The sequence below is a fragment of the Vipera berus genome (genome assembly GCF_964194415.1).
Source record: "Vipera berus genome assembly, chromosome: Z".
Lineage (NCBI taxonomy): Eukaryota > Metazoa > Chordata > Lepidosauria > Squamata > Viperidae > Vipera > Vipera berus.
In genome coordinates, this window is record NC_138205.1 from 61,855,039 (window position 1) to 61,872,517 (window position 17,479).

Below are 17,479 nucleotides of genomic sequence, written 5' to 3' on the forward strand. Positions count from 1 at the left end.
GGAGGGAGGAAGAGAGGAGGAGGAATAGGGAGGAAAGAAGTACCTTCTTCACTCATGCCACATCATTTGTCCATATGCCTTCCTTGACCCCTGGAGCACCTCATACACATCCTTGTGCACCCTTCCCAACCTCCACACCACACCACCTCATTCCCTTTCCTATGTGTCAGCAGCCATAAAGAAGGAAATGTGGAAGGGAGGGAAATGGTCTAATACTAAATATATAACATTATTCTTTACAGTTTATAGTACTGTTTGTTATTGTAGTTGTAGGCTATTGAGCTATGACAGATGGGATACATACATCTATTAAAACAAGTTTTAGTAAAGATTACAGAGAAGCACTGGGCCAGTGTCTCCCCTTCCCTTCCCTTCCCTGCCAAGCCCCAGCTTCTCTCACAAGTGAGAGAGGCCCTGGTCTGCTACTTGCTGGAGTGCTGAACCTCCATGGATTTCACAAATTGCACTGCCGCGGACCTGGAGAGCTTGGTGTGGGACTAAAAAAAAAAGTTCAATCAGACCTTCCAACTTCATGAGATCTTAATTTTTTTGAGAGAAGTTGGAAGGCCTGATTGATTTTTTTTTTAGTCCCATGAACTTCTTTTATTTGCACAGCAGTAGAGAAACGTGACAGAGCTGGAAAGCGGGTTTGTTTAAGAGCCCCTCTTGCAATTTAGCAAAGGAATGCTTTTGGCAATTCTGTGGCAGTGGAGAAATGAGACAGAGTTGGAGAGCAGGATTGTTTAGGAGCCTCTTGCAATTTAGTGAAGGAATGCAAGCTCTCCAGCTCTGCAGCAACACAATTTGTGAAACCTGGGTGGGTTCGGCACTCCAGCAAGTGGCGGGGCAGGGCTGCACCTGCTTGTGAGAGGGGCTGAGGCTTGGCGGGGAGGGGGAGAGACCAGTCTGACACTTCTCCACATAGCTGGACAAAAGTTGTGGCACTCAAGACTACACAGGAGGAGAGCGTGGGAAGTGCAGGGCTTTCAAAGACAAATTAGTGGTTGGTGAAGGGATGGTGAGGAAAGGCTCAAGCAGCTTGGGACGCTAAGGGGTGAGACGGAGAATCATGGGGTCTGTTAATGGGTGGGGGGAGGCTTTGGTGGCTGGGCACAGTGGTCTTGTCCTGCACTAGGCCCCCCATGGCCTTCCTTAGATATCTTGTGTGCACTTAATGATCTGTGCATTTGATTAGCGAATGCATGGGCCAAAACAGGGAGTGATCACGTTCAAATTATACCACTCACACCTACAAATTCTCAGGCTATGAGTGTAATTGGCAAGCTCCATTATATTTGTAACTCAAGGGCTACCTGTAGTTTTTCTATATATGAATCACAGCCCAAGCCACTGAAGAACAATCCCGTATTTCCAAATAACTCAAAATCTACTTGATAATACAACATGAAGAACCTTCCATGATATTCAATTAAAACTCATCCCTTAATTGATACATAAAGAAGAAAATACATATATACATACTGTGAAGAGTTCACATAATGTGGCATTGTAGTATGAACTTTGTTATAGGTAATTAAGTCAACATAGGGGTTGTCTAGATCCTCAAAATTCTCTGAACCAATACAGCCTCTGTTTGGATGAGAACATAAAAAAATAAGGCATATTAATCTAACTAAATTGTCCAAAAGCAATTATTTCCAGGATGATCAGAAAACTCAGCAGTGTTTATAACAAACCCTCACAAAATATTTTTGGAACATATTTTAGGGAAGCTTAAAAAAAGGAAATGGTTGAATTAATTCCCTGCAAGGCCTTTCTATTCAGGCTTGAGAAACTGACAGATTATATCAAGCCAACATAACTGGTGACCTATCATGCCTATTAAGCTATTTTTGTCACATGGATGTAGACATTTTGGCTGACCATGGTTTTCTTTTGGATTTTATCATTAATAGAGAATTCAGAAAAAGGGCATGATCCTTTGGGAAACTCATTAAGTTCCTCAAATGTCATACTGTTTGTGACAACTTCATAGCCTTTGCAGCAATTTCATAAACTGAGTTTTAGACAATCTATTGAAAGGATTAACATTAACAGCAGACACTTTGCTGAGCCATTCTTTACCAATCATTTCTTTTCTTATTCCATAGCTCCTCTATTGGTGGTCAAGTCATGAGAATATTTACAATAAATAAGAATTTCCAACATCAATAAAAAGAATATAAGTCCTAAAAGTCCACCTTCCTATCATTTACAATAGTTATTTAATGCTTTCAGCAAGTTATGCTCTTTTGTAGTTTAATCTGAACAGCTGATTATTGTATTGTATTGTATAGTTATATTCAAATATATACAACTTATATTTTATATTTTACAGCATAGTGCCTCTTAATTTGAGTTTATCAAATAGCTATCTATTTTTCATGAAAGTGTTTTAATTTTTTAAATTTTTTACATGACATATTAAGCAAATATTTACCACTATATCTTGCTCAGATGAATTCATATATATACACACATATACATACATATACAGATTTATAGATAACTTTTATTGTCATTTATTTTACTGTGGGCACAACGGCACACATCAAAAATGAAATTTAGTTGCCCACTCTCAAAGTGAAACACATACATGACACAACACCTAAAATATACTATATACAACATATGAATAGACCCACACTCCTACATATACATAACAAATTAATATTAAATACTGTCCATCTTGACTATATAATGGAAGGAGGAATCCTGAGAGTTCACAAGGTTAATGCTGTATGGAATGAAGCTGTGGCTGAATCTGAATGTTCTGCTATGGATACTATGAAACCTTTTCCCAGAAGGCAACAAGGAAAACAGGTCGTGAAGAGGATGTGTAGTGTCCCAGATAATCTTACAGACCCTGCTCAAGCAACGCTTGTGTGCTATGTCATGGATGGAAGGGAGGGAACTGCCAATGATCCTTTCGGCCATCCTCACCACTCTCTGCACCACCTTCCTGTCTGAAGCAGTGATGCTTCCAAACCAGACTGTGATGCTGTATGATAGGATGCTCTCGATTGTCCCCCTGCAGAAAGTGGTAAGAATAGGAGAAGGAAGATGTGCTTTTCTCATGCAATGCAGAAAATGCAGGCGCTGCTGTGCCCACTTCACCAGTGTCTTGCTTTTGAGTGACCTACTCGTTAGCTGCATACCCAGGAATTTGATGCTGGTAACCATCTCCACAGGTGAATCATTAATGCACAGAGAAGTGGAGCTATGCCTGCCTTTTCTGAAATTGACAATGATCTCTTTGGTTTTTCCAGTATTTAAAACTAGGCTGTTTTCCTTACATCTAATTTTTTATTGAAGCTAGAAATTACATGTTGAAACAGAAACTATAACTTACGTGTATGAAGGGAGATGCTGAGTTCGAGAATTTGGGCTAACACTGTCAAAGATTAAATATATCTTCAATTAGTTAAATTTACTATTAATATAAAATTGTGTACTATGAAATGTAACTATTAAGGCCCAATTATATATTACATGGATTAAGCAAAGAGTAATACCCTTCATACAGACACTACTAGCAATGTCCAAACATCCCCTTCTATCACCTGCAACTCTGTTGCATCCATATATCTAGCATATTTTGGTGCCCACCAGTTTTTTTCAGAAATTACAGTATTACAACCATTTGTCCAGGATGGTATAAGGTCACTTGCTTTGAGCAGGGGATTGGAGTACAAGACTTCTAAGATCCCTTTAAGCTCTGTGGTTTTATGATTCTATCTATTGCTTTCCAACTTCTGCTGGCACAACCAGCACTCTACATTCTGATTGCTGAACTATATTTATTGGCTGTTATACACTATGAGGAAGAGGAGGTATCCACCCTTCCCTCCAGACACAGATTGCTGCTCTTTACATTTATTTCATGCATGGATATTGAGCTATCTGTTTCCCTAGTGGAGTAGAGGAGCTGTCAGAATCCATTTATATTTCATTTCTAACTATCTCTTCTGTGCAAAACCCAAATCTCACCCCCACCCACCCCCCGGATTCTGTCATTCCCAAGGAGGAGAGGGAACAAGCATGGGTTTTTATTGCTTTCACTTCCTTCCTCAAATGTAAGCCTTTGTTTATTCCACCTGCCTGCTATCCATCACAATATAATCAACTACTCTCTCGCTAGGCATTTCCCTCTCATCTTACGGGCAACTAAGAAAAGGGGTGGAAAAGGGAGGAATGAAACCCTCAGGAATCTGGTTTGATTCTGTGGATGGAATGTGAGGGGGTGGAAATGATCCTGCTATGAATGGACTGATGTCTCTCCTCTTACCATGAGGGGCTTACCACCTGGAACTTGGCTGATCCAGAAATGACTGAATGAACTGTGGGGTGGGGCTTGCTTGGGGACATTTAAAAATATCGATCTGTGAAGGGATTTCTCAGATCCTGTCTATTATGCCTGCTATCTCCTATTAATCAGTAAAAGTTCCTACTTGGAAAACCTTGTCTCCAAGAGTCCTTTCTTAAGATGTGGGATGAAGTGGGTTCTGACATTAGGCAGGATCTGCATTAAGAATCAACCTGGAAGGAAGAACTTTACGGGCAACTTTGCAAAAAATACAATGTCTAGCAATGAGGCAGGGAAGGAGGGAAGCCCCATGGAAAGGGAGTTTTTCCCCCGACCGAAATCCCACCAACTATTGGGAGATGAAGCGTCATATTCCTCTGGGGAAGAGGTGGTAGAGATGTGTGACCACAAACTGCAGTGGTTGATGGGCCAAAGCAAGTGGGAAAAGGCATCAAGGAAAGTGACCCTGAGATGGAGCAGCGACCAACCCAAATGGAAGCAAGAGATGGATAATTCCCTGCACATCAGCAGGGAGGACAGGAGTTATGCACCACACGCAGATTGGATCTAGAGAAAGCTACTGACCTGATTAAAAAAAACTCTTGGCTCTCTAAGGGACGAGAAACCTGAGTCCTGCAGCCACACCTGTGCCTGGACCTGCAGCTGGAGAGACAGTGGGGGGGATCCAGAACCTGTAGCACTGGGGGGCATTCACTGAACCCAGAGCTACCATCTCAGCAGCACCCACCCCCCACCAACCCGCAGATGGAGATCAGGATGGGAGGCAATACCGCCAGCATATTTTTTAAAATTATTTTTTTTAATTAATTTTTTTAAATTAATATGCATAAAGGTACTTCTATTGAGATGGTTTGGGATGCTAGTAAAGCTTATATGAGAGGTGTATTAATATATTTGAACAATAAATATAGACGTAACTTGGAATTTTAGGAGGAAAGAATTAGAGGATGAAATTAAGGAAAAAGAAAAGGCTTTATTTTTGAATCCATCTGATGGGAAGATTAAAGAGGTAATTACTTTATTAAGGGGTCAGTTTGATAAGTTAATGGCAGATCAAGTGGCAACTAATTTACGGTATGCTAGAGATAATATTTTTTGTAATGCTAATAAACCAGGTAGATGGTTAGCTTATTTGTTAAGGAAGAAGCAAAGGGCTTCTAATATAGATAGAATAGAACATAAGGGTAAGGTGGTGTACCAGCAGAGTCTTATCAAAAAGACTTTTGTTGATTTTTATTCTAAGTTGTATGCTAGAGATAAGATTAGAGATGCAGATATAGATAATTACTTGGCAAGAGCTAATATTCCTATTCTTACGCAAGAACAAAAGGAAGGGATGAATCAATTGATAACTGATGAAGAAAATTTTTTAGCAATCAAACAACTGAAAGTGGGCAAAGCACCGGGTACGGATGGATTGACTGCTGTGTATTATAAAAATTTACAGTTAGAGATGGTGAAGCCTTTAAGGGAATTGTTCCAGACAATTCAAATGGGAGGAGGGGTACCTCCGTCTTGCAAGACTGCTTTTATTTCCTTGATCCTGAAGGAAGATCAGGATGTCACCCAAGCAAAAAATTATAGGCCAATATCACTTTTGAATACAGACTACAAGATATTTGCCAAAGTTTTAGCTAACAGATTGATGAGGGTAATACAACAAGTAATTCATGGTGATCAAACTGGGTTTATAAGTGGTAGACAAATGAAGAACAATGTGAGACACATAGTAGATTTGTTGGAATTTTTGGAAAGAAACAATCAGATCCCTGCAGCGTTGATCTTCTTGGATGCTGAAAAAGCCTTTGATCAATTGGATTGGCAATTTCTGATGGAAGTATTAGAGAAAATGGAATTTGGGGATAAATTTTTACAACCAATCAGGGCAATATATCAAAAGCAAACAGCCTGCATAATAGTTAATAATAGTCTGACTGAAGTATGTAATATTGAAAAAGGCACAAGGCAGGGGTGCCCGTTGTCACCTCTATTATTTGTTTTAACATTGGAAATATTACTGATTAAAATACGTGATTCGGATAAAATTAAGGGAATTCAAATTAGAGACCAGGATTATAGATTGAGGGCGTTCGCAGATGATCTGGTTGTTACAGTGACTCAGCCTGATTATTCAGTTGTAGAATTGATGGAGATAATAACGCAATATGGGAAAGTTTCTGGATTTAAGGTCAACATACAAAAAACTAAAATGTTGTCTAAAAACATGACAGTATCACAAAAGGCTGTTTTAGAAGAGCTAACGGGATTTGAAATAGTTAAAAGGGTTAAATATTTGGGGATATATTTGTCACCCTCAAATGTGAAGTTATATAAAATAATTATGAAAAGTTATGGGGAAAAGTACAAAAAGAATTAGATAGTTGGAAAAAATTACAATTATCCTTATTGGGAAGAATTGCAACAGTGAAAATGAATGTTTTGCCAACATTTTTATTTTTATTTCAAATGATACCTATACTTAAAAAGGATTTCAATTTGGAGGAATGGCAAAAAGGAATTAATAAATTTGTTTGGGCAGGGAAAAAGCCACGAGTTAAATTTAAGATAATGCAAGATACGCGTGAAAGAGGTGGTCTTAAAATGCCTAATTTCAAATTATATTATGAAGCTGCTGCTTTGTCAGCGATAAGTGACTGGTTTAATTTAACGCAAGTGAGATTATTAAATCTTGAGGGTCATGGTTTGTTATTTGGATGGCATGCATATTTATTGTATGATAAGAAGGTGGATAATGTGTTTAAGATACATATTTTAAGGTATGCTTTGTTGCGAGTTTGGAAAAAGTACAGACACAAGTTAAATTATAAGATACTTATTTGGGCAATACCTAAACATGCAATAGAAAATATAAATGTTGGATTTAAACATGATGTGACTACATATAAGGAAATTTTAAGTTTTGAGAGGAATGTATGGCAATTAAAGTCATATAATATTTTAAAAGAAGAAAAGATTGTACAAACCTGGTTTCAGTATGGGCAATTACAGGCTAGGTGGAAAGAGGACCAGAAAACTGGTTTTTCAATGATTGATGAAAATTTGGTAAAGCAAATTAGAGATCAAGGTCAAGCACATATAAAAAGGATATATCTTGCATTGATAGAAATTGATTCAGAGACGGAACTTGTCAAAGACTGTATGATAAAGTGGGCTCAGAATTTTCAAGAAGTTATCACAATGGATACTTGGGAAAAGATCTGGGTGAGAAATGTGAAATTTACACAGGCCCAAAATTTAAGAGAGAACTTTTATAAAATGTTTTATAGGTGGCACTTAGATCCTAAAAAATTAGCAAGTATGTATCCGAACTGCCAGCCCAAATGTTGGAGGTGTGGTTGTGAGGATGCAATGTATTTTCATATATGGTGGACTTGTAAAAAGGTTAAAGCTTTTTGGATTAAAATTTGGTGGAATATGCAAAAAATATTCAAGAAAGGGATAAAGATTTGTCCGCAACTGTTTTTATTGGGCATTATCACAGATACTACCGTTGTGGACACTAAGTTGATGTTGAATTTAATTCCGGCAGCGAGACTTTTAGTAGCGCAATATTGGAAAAAGGAAGAACTGCCGACTATAGAAGAATGGACTTTAAAAGTTTCCAATTTGGCAGAAATGGCAAAGATTTCAGCGTATTTGAAAGACCAATCGCAACAGAGATATATTGTGGAGTGGAGAAGATGGATTGATTATATCCAGAATAAATATGGGACTAAAAAGTTTCACTTAGCATTTGAATAAGTAGTGGATTTATATGATGTATAACTAGCTTGTAGTTATTTTATTAAGAGTTAAAGTGTGATAGAATTTAATATTTTATTGTTGTTTGCATATTTTAGATTATGTTTGTTTGTATTTTTATACCCTGTATTTAGCTCTGGGAATTCGGGGAGGGGGTGAGGGGAGAGTTGGGGAGGTTTGGGGAGAGGGGAGGGGGAGGGGAGGGGTTTTGTATTCAAAAATGTACTGTAAAACTTTTCAATAAAAAAAGAAAGAAAAAGGACATAGAAAGCTATGTTGCCAGCTACCAAACATGCATGACAGCTAAGAGGCTGCAAGAGAAAGTCGCCCTTACTGTTACAACCAGTGGCGAACCCCTCAGCTCTCTGGAAAAAAATAGACATGGACTTTATAGTAGAATTACCAGAAAGCAACGGGAACACTATCATCTGGGTGGTTACGGATCTGTTTTCTAAACAGATGCACTTTATCCCTTGCCAAAAGATTCTCACCACAAAAACCTTAGCGAAACTTTCATGCAGCACATTTACAGACTGCATGGAGTACCTCAACGCATCATATCTGACAGGGGAGTACAATTTACATCAAAGTTTTGGAAGGAATTTTTATCCCTCTTAGGAACTATTCAGGGACTGTCATCTAGTCATCATCCTCAATGGAGCAGTCAATCGGAATGTGAGAACTCAGTACTTGAGCAATACTTAAGATGCTTTAATAATTTCCAGCAAACAAATTGGACGTACCTACTCCTTTTTGCAGAAGTTGCTTACAATAACGCAGGCCACTGCAGCACAGACTACACTCCTTTTCAAATAGCCACTGGTCAAAATTTAAACCCTATGCCAGAACTAATCCCAAACAAACTGGAAATCCCATTGCTGAAAGAATGGATGGCACAATTGAAAAACATCTGGCCAATCATTAGGAAAGCTTTAGATGAAGCTAGGCAAGCATACAAAGCACAAGCAGACAAAAAGAGAGTGGAACCCACACCATTCAGGGTAGGAGAGATGGTATATCTATCTAGAAAATACCTAAAATACCTACAGCAAAAAAACCTGGACCAAAATATATAGGACCTTTTCCAATTAAAAGAATCATAAACCCAGTAACAGTGGAATTAGAACTACCCAAAAACCTTACATCCAATCTTTCACTGCAGTTTGCTAAAAGGGAAACACAGTCACCTTTATGGCGAAAACCCCCACCACCACCACCTCCAATCATGGTTGATGGAGAACTACATTTTGAAGTAAAAGAAATCCTAGATTTTAGAAAGTATCATGGGGGAAATCAATACCTAGTAGCTTGGAAACACCTTCCCTCCTCAGAAAATGAGTGGGTCAATAAACACCACATCCGAACACCGAAGCTGCTAAGGAAGTTTCAGACAGAATGTCCCAACAAGCCAGGCTAACATTTATAATTTTGTTTCCTCTACAGGTGGATCTCTCCCATCTTAAAGGGGGGGCAGGTTGTCAGAATCCATTTATATTTCATTTCTAACTATCTCTTCTGTGGAAAACCCAAATCTCACTGTCCCCCCTGGATTCTGCCATTCCCAAGGAGGAGAGGGAACAAGCATGTTTTTTTGTTGCTTTCACTTTCTTCCTCAAATGTAAGCTTTTGTTTATTCCGCCTGCCTGCTATCCCTCACAATATAATCAATTACTCTCTCACTAGGCATTTTCTCTCAGGCAGCAAAGAAAGGGGGAGAAAAAGGGAGGAATGAAACCCTCAAGAATCTGGTTTGTTTCTCCAGATGGAATGTGAGAGGGTTGAAATGATCCTGCTATGAATGGACTGATGTCTCTTCTCTTACCAGGAGGGGCTTACCCCTTGGAACTTGGCTGATCCGGAACTGACCGAATAAACTGTGGGATGGGGCTTGCTTGGGGACATTTAAAAATATCAATCTGTGAAGGGATTTCTCAGATCCTATTATGCCTGCTGTCTCCTATTTCTTAGTAAAAGTTCTGGATGGAATGTGAGAGGGTAGAAAGGATCCTGCTACAAATGGACTGATGTATCTCCTCTTACCATGAGGGGCTTACCACCTGGAACTTGGCTGATCCAGAACTGACCGAATGAACTGTGGGGTGGGTCTTGCTTGGGAACATTTAAAAATATCGATCTGTGAAGGGATTTCTCAGATCCTGTCTATTATGCCTGCTATCTCCTATTTCTTAGTAAAATTTCCTACTTGGAAAACCTTATCTCCAAAAATCCTTCTTTCTTAAGATGTGGGTTGAAGTGGGTTCTGACAAGAACACTGGAATTTCTGTTTAATTGGTTCTCTGGTGGGCTTTCTTTGTTACATGTTCATCAGCAAAATACAGATATTCATTGATTTACAACCACAATTGAGCTCCAAATTTCTGTGACATATTTGTTAAGTGATTTTTGCCCCATTTTATAGAATATAGTAGAACTGGAAGGGACCTTGGAGATCTTCTACTTCAGCTCCTCATTCAAACAGGAGAACCTATACCATCTCAGACAAGTGACTGTCTAGTCTCTTCTTAAAACCCTCCAGTGATGGAGCACCCACAATTTCTAAAGGCAAGCTGTTCTGCTTGTTAACTGTCCTCACAGTTAGGAAGTTTCTCCTTAATTCCAGGTTGCTTCTCTGATCAGTTTACAACCGTTGTTTCTTGCCCTGCCCTCTATTGCCTTGGAGAATAGTTTGATGCTCTATTCTTTGTGGCAGCCCCTCAAATACTGGAATACTGCTATCATGTCACCCCTAATTCTTTTTTTCTTTAGACTAGCCAAACCCAAGTGCTGCAGCCATTCTTCATATGTTTTATTCTCCAGGCCTTTTATCATTTTAGTTGCTCTCAACATGTTTTTTTGTAGTTTGGTAACCAAAATTGGTTGCAGTATTCCAGGTGTAGTTTCATTAGGGTTTTATAAAGTGGTACTAATACTTCACGTGATCTTGATTCTATGCCTCTGTTTTTACAACCCAAGATTCTATTAACTTTTTTGGCGGCGGCTGCATACTGCTGGATCATAGTCAAGTGATCATCCACTAGAACTCCAAGGTCCCTCTCACAGTTACTGTTTTTAAGCCAGGCCTCACCCAGGCCGTACTTGTACCTTTCATTTTTCCTGGCTAAATGTAAGACTTTGCTTTTCTCCACACTGAAACTCATTTTGTTGGATAGAGCCCATTGTTCAAGTTGTCAAAATCTTTTTGGATCTTGAGCTTGTCTTCTGGGGTGTTGGCTATTCCTACCAGTTTAGTATCATTTGTAAATTTGATGAGTTCCCCTTCTATTCCCTCATCTAAGTTATTTATGAAGATATTAAAGAGTACTGGGCCTAAGATCGAGCCTTGTGGTACCCCATTGCTTACTTCATGTTTGTTGCCACAGTTGTTAAGTGAATCATTGCAGTCGTTAAATTAGTGACATGGTTGTTAAGTGAATCTGGCTCCCCCTGAAGGCCACAAAAGGTGTTCATGTGAGCTTGCAACCATCATAAATATGAGTCAATTGCCAAGCATCTGAATTTTGATCATGTGACCATGGGGGATGCTGCAACTGTTGTAAGTATGAAAAATAGTTATGTCACTTTTTTCAGTTTTGTTGTAACTTTGCATGGTCACTAAAGAAACTGTTGTAAGTCAAGGACAAAGTGCTGAAAAATTGTTGACTTTTCTCTTTTTTAACCAACTGAAATAGAAATAATATGCCAGTTTCCCCAACTCTGTAGTAGGAAGAACAGTAAAATAGTTCTTTTTTGTTATTTATTTTCATTGGTCTGTTCATAAATTATCTTCCCACATTTATTTTAGACTAATTTACAAGACAAATTTGATTTTATTTTTATTTATTTATTTATTTTTTGCATCAAACGAGAACTGGAAGCAACAAATAATTCAATAATCTTTTCGGAAAGGGAAAAAATGCTACAAGGGAGCAGCTGGTTGGGGAATCTAGAGATGAAAGACAACTGTGATGTCATGTAGTATTTTGAACTTCCTACATTAAGCACCAACCATTCCAATAACCAATAATCTGCAGAACACAGGATAATCATTGGCAGATGAACTTGTGGGCACTTCTTTATATTATATGCCAAGTTCACCAACAAAAATCCCAGCAGAAGAGGCACTGAAGCCATCAAAATAAACAGGAGACTATTGAGCTGTGATGACTTCATTACTGACTTCCTAAAGTCCTTAATACATTAGGGATTTTTTAAAAAATAAATGTCAACTCTCTAAAGTTAAAAGATACACCTTACAGTTAAAACGTTAATCTTCTCATTATAAAAAGCATCTCATTACATAAAGCAAACATATACTATAATTGTAAAGTCAAATAATAAAAAATAAAACTCACAAATTTATTGGCCTGTATGGTACCGTAAATGTTCTCTTTTGAAATCTGTCCCAGAGGCCTCCAACAACCTAGCATGATAATTAAAATGTATGTGTAGGGGAGTTGAATGTGATCTGGTATATTACAGTTATCATTACTATTTTTACTGCATCATTATATTTTTCATCACAGCAAAATATTTTATAAACAATAGCTCATTTCTTACAGGCTCAAGGTACCAGACCATCAGGTGAAAACAAAACAACTGCATGTATTGCACATAATTTGTGCATACTTTTCCAAACAGAATCAAAATATCATAAAATAGGTACAATCAGTAAAACAGAAAGGCAGAATGAATATATTTTAAGGAGTCCTTATAATTGTAGACCAGGGGTGTCAAAACTGCTGGCCCACAGGGCAGATGCGTCATCAGGAAACCGCACCCACCCCATTGCCAGCAATGGAGGAAAAGCTCCAATACATCATGTGATGTCACGTGATGTCGCAAGTTTGACATATCTGTTGTAGACTGTAATTTTAGCCCTATGATCCTGAGGAGTCACTGAGGAGATAACACGTATCTTAGCAACAGCACTTAGAATTGTATACTGCCCCAATGTACTTCAGAGCACTCTGAGTGGTTTACAAAGTTAGCATATTGCACCCCAAGACTCTGTGTCCTCAATTTATCAATCATGGAAGGATGCAAGGCTGAGTCAACCTCAAGCAACATCAAGATTGAACACCAGGCTGTGGGCAGAGTATGCCTGCAATACCACATTTAACCACTTTGTCACCAATTAATTCTTAATTCTAATATAAATTCCCTTCCATGGAGTAAAGCTACTGGTCATGCTGGAACCAAAGGCAGAGAAGGAGAGATCTTTTTCTGCAAGTTGAGCAATCTCTACTTGAGAGTCTACTGCTTGTGCTTGGGAGTCTTTAAAATTCACTGTGAACTTCCTATTAATTAGCATCTACATTCCAGATTATTAGTTGAGCACAGAGAACGATAGCCAATCACCAGCTGATGTTCTCCTTTAACAGCTAGTAAGGAATATCTCCTCCAGTTTCATTCTAAAGAAAATCCCTTCTCTCTCATAAATAAAAGGAAAATGACTATTGTTTGCATGGGGTATGATGCCAATAGATTTTGGCCTCAAGGTAGCAAGACAGTATTTTTGTATTAATATCATGTCTGCACTGTTTTCTTTCTTGCAGAATAGCTGAGGGGATATAGAACCCTGACAGGGACTGAAAGCAGGTGTGTCCAACCCATGTCCTATGGGCTACATGACACCCTGGACAGCTAGTAATGTAACCCCACAAGATTATAAACTTTCAACATTATATGCAGCATAAAACAATTTCACTTCACTCAATAAAATCCAGAGAAGCCAAAAGGTTGGATACTCATAGGCTACATAAAAACCTGTTTATCTATTTTGATTGAGGCTTCAATTCAAGGAAGATATGATCAAGCAAAATAAATATCTATGAGCTCCTTTCCTAGCCTTGCCATCATACTCCAGGATCCTAAAGGGGTCAGGACTGGGGCAAGGTATTGTTTCTCATCATGCTAAAGATACAAGGGACTCAACCTGAAGTTATATGGGATAGTAAAAGATGTGATCTACCACTGCACTTTAATCCTGTGTTTGCTTATCCCACATAATCATAATGAAATAGACTTCACAGACTTGGCTTATTTCTTCTGCTGGTTCATATCGCTTGCTTGTAGAAATATCCACCATGGGTTGTAATGTTGAATGTGCAGGCCTGACTTTGGGAGATAACATATTATCCCAGGGAACTTCTTCATATCCTCTAGAACACTCATAAAAATAAAAGAAAAATTATTTTTATTACAGCTAATTTATAAAGCAATCAAAGTCATTCAAATAATAATAATAATAACAATAATAAACCTTTATTGTCAAAGTACAACATGTGTACATTGAGATTAGCTGAGCCTCCCCCCGTGCTCTCTCCCCCCAACACACAGTGACGACAAACCCTCCATCCTACCACACCATGTCAAATAAAATAAACAGAAAGAGAATTTTTTTATTATTAAAAAGTTTTATAAAAGTTACAATACAAACCCACCCCCAAACCACCCCCCTCCCCCACATCCCAGAACTGAATACAGGGTTACAAAAATAACAATCAAAATCTAAATAACATTAACCAAGTATATATGTAACCAAGTTCCTAACGCACTTTAACTCCCCTTTAACATAAACTCAAACAAGATAAAAAGTAAACATAATAATAATAACATAAAAACAAGATAATATCCATATTATTAAACAATACTAATAATAAAAATAATAATAAAATATAATAAAAACTAATAAAAATACCATAAAACATACTAATATTAATAATATCATTCTATAATTCATTTATAAACTAGATGAAACTTTTTAGTCCCATATTTGTTCTGAATATAATCTATCCATCTTCTCCAGACCGAAATGTATCTTTCTTGTGAATGATCCTTCAAATAAGCAGAAATCTTAGCCATTTCTGCCAAATTTGACACCTTAAGTGTCCAATCTTCTATAGTAGGCAAACTATCTTTCTTCCAATATTGACCTACCAAGAGCTTTGCTGCTGTTATCAAATTCAACATCAAATTTGTTTCTTTAGTATCACAATCTATAGCAATACCCAATAAAAACAATTGTGGAGAAAATTTTATCTTTCTTTTAAAAATCTTTTGAATATTCCACCAAATTTTAATCCAAAAAGCTTTAACATTTCTACAAGTCCACCATATATGATAATAGGTAGCATCCAAACTACCACATCTCCAACATTTGGGCTGTAAATTAGGATACATGCAGGACAATTTTTTGGGATCCAAATGCCATCTATTTTATAAAAGTTTTCTCTTAAATTTTGAGCCTGGGTAAATTTCACATTTCTAATCCAAATTACCTCCCATGTATCCAATGAAATTGGTTCTTGAATATTTTGAGCCCACTTTATCATATAATCTTTAACTAATTCTGTTTCAGAATCCAATTCTATTAAAGCATTATATATTCTCTTTATATGTGCTCGGTTTTGATCTTTAATTTGTTTTACCAAATTTTCATCAGTTAATGTAATACCAATTTTCTGATCTATCTTCCACCTCGTTTGCAATTGAGTATATTGAAACCAAGACTGTATGATATTTTCTTGTTTTAACTCACCTAATGATTTTAATTGCCAACCATTCCCTATCCATCTAAGTAATTCCTTATATGAAGTCATATCCAAGTTCACACCCACAGATACACCCTCTATCGCATGGGAATCCCCCAAATTGGTATTTTATAATTTAACTTATAATAATATTTTTTCCATATGCGCAATAAGGCACTTCTTAAAATGTGAGATTTAAATGCCTTACCACTTTTTTATCATAAACTAAATATGCATGCCACCCATATAATAAGTCCCATCCCTCAAGGTAAAGTAATCTTTCATTTGTTAAATTAAGCCAGTCACTAACCGCTGATAAAACAACCGCATCATAATATAATTTCAAATTAGGCACTTTAAGTCCTCCTCTTTCCTGTACATCTTGTAAGATCTTAAATTTAACTCTCGGTCTTTTCCCTGCCCAAATAAATTTATTAATACCCTTCTGCCACTCATCCAAATTGGCATCCTTTTTCAATATCATTTGAAACAAAAAAATCAATATCAATATCAATATCATTTGAAACAAAAAAAGAAACTTTGGTAGAACATTCATTTTAACAGCTGCAATTCTCCCCAACAGAGATAATTGTAATTTTTTTCAACTATCTAACTCCTTTTGTACTTTTTGCCATAATATCTCATAGTTGTTCTTATATAATTTCACATTTGAAGCTGAAATATATACTCCCAAATATTTAACCTTTTTCACTATTTCAAAACCCGTTAGTTTTACTAACTTTTCTTTTTCATTCATAGTCATATTTTTAAATAATATTTTACTCTTATAATTATTTATCTTAAAACCAGAAACTTTCCCATATTGAGTTATAATTTCCATTAAATCTGTAACCGATTGAGTCAGTTGAGATAGTGTAACAACCAAGTCATCCGCAAATGCCCTTAGCCTATAATCATTCTGCTTTATTTTTATTCTCCTTATTTTAGTTGATACACGAATTTTAATCAATAAAATCTCCAATGTTAAAACAAACAACAATGGTGAAAGGGGGCATCCCTGTCTTGTACCTTTTTCAATTTTAAATGCATCTGTTAATCCCCCATTAATTATAATTTGTGCCGATTGTTGTTGATATATAGCCTTAATAGATAGCCTTAATAAATTCATCTTATCAACAACTTTCAATAAAAATTGCCAATTCAATTGATCAAACACTTTTTCAGCATCTAAAAATATCAGTGCCGCAGGGACTTGGTTGTTCTTATCCAAACACTCTATTAAATTTACAATTTGTCTTACATTATTTTTCATATGTCTTCCAGTTATAAATCCAGACTGATCACTATGAGTCATTTGTTTCAAAACCTGCATTAATCTATTTGCCAATATTTTGGCAAAGATCTTATAATCTATATTTAAAAGCGATATACGTCTATAATTCTTTGGTTGGGTGGGATCTTGCTCTTCCTTTGGAATCAGTGATATAAAAGCCCTTCTCCAGGACAGAGGCACCACCCCTCCAGCCTGGATATTGTTAAATAAGGCACCACCCCTCCAGCCTGGATATTGTTAAATAATTCCTTTAATGGTTCTACCATCTCTGCAAATAATAATTTATAATAAGTTGCTGATAACCCATCTGTACCAGGAGCCTTACCCAATTTTAACTGTTTAATTGCTGAAATGATTTCCTCGGAAGTGATTAATCGATTCATCTCCTCCCGTTGCTCATTTGAGAACATAGGAATATGTGCTTCCTGTAAATACTTATCTATATCTAAAGCCTGTATATTCTCACTAGCATATAAATTTACATAAAAATCTAAAAAACCCTTTTTAATCAAATTTTGTTGATAAACCTCTTTTATCAACAAAAAAGGTTTTATCAAAAAAACC

General features: G+C 37.0%; 1 protein-coding gene across 1 annotated transcript in view; it reads right to left on the minus strand.

The window, feature by feature from the left end:
- The window catches only part of SPMIP7 (sperm microtubule inner protein 7), a gene marked incomplete at both ends in the record, with an annotated part of 97,081 nt that overhangs the window by 24,801 nt on the left and 54,801 nt on the right, over positions 1 to 17,479 (minus strand). The window contains 2 exons of the mRNA XM_081346215.1: positions 1,483 to 1,590; positions 3,353 to 3,414. Coding sequence (XP_081202341.1) covers positions 1,483 to 1,590; positions 3,353 to 3,414 — 170 coding nt within the window. The remainder of the gene's footprint in view (positions 1 to 1,482; positions 1,591 to 3,352; positions 3,415 to 17,479) is intronic.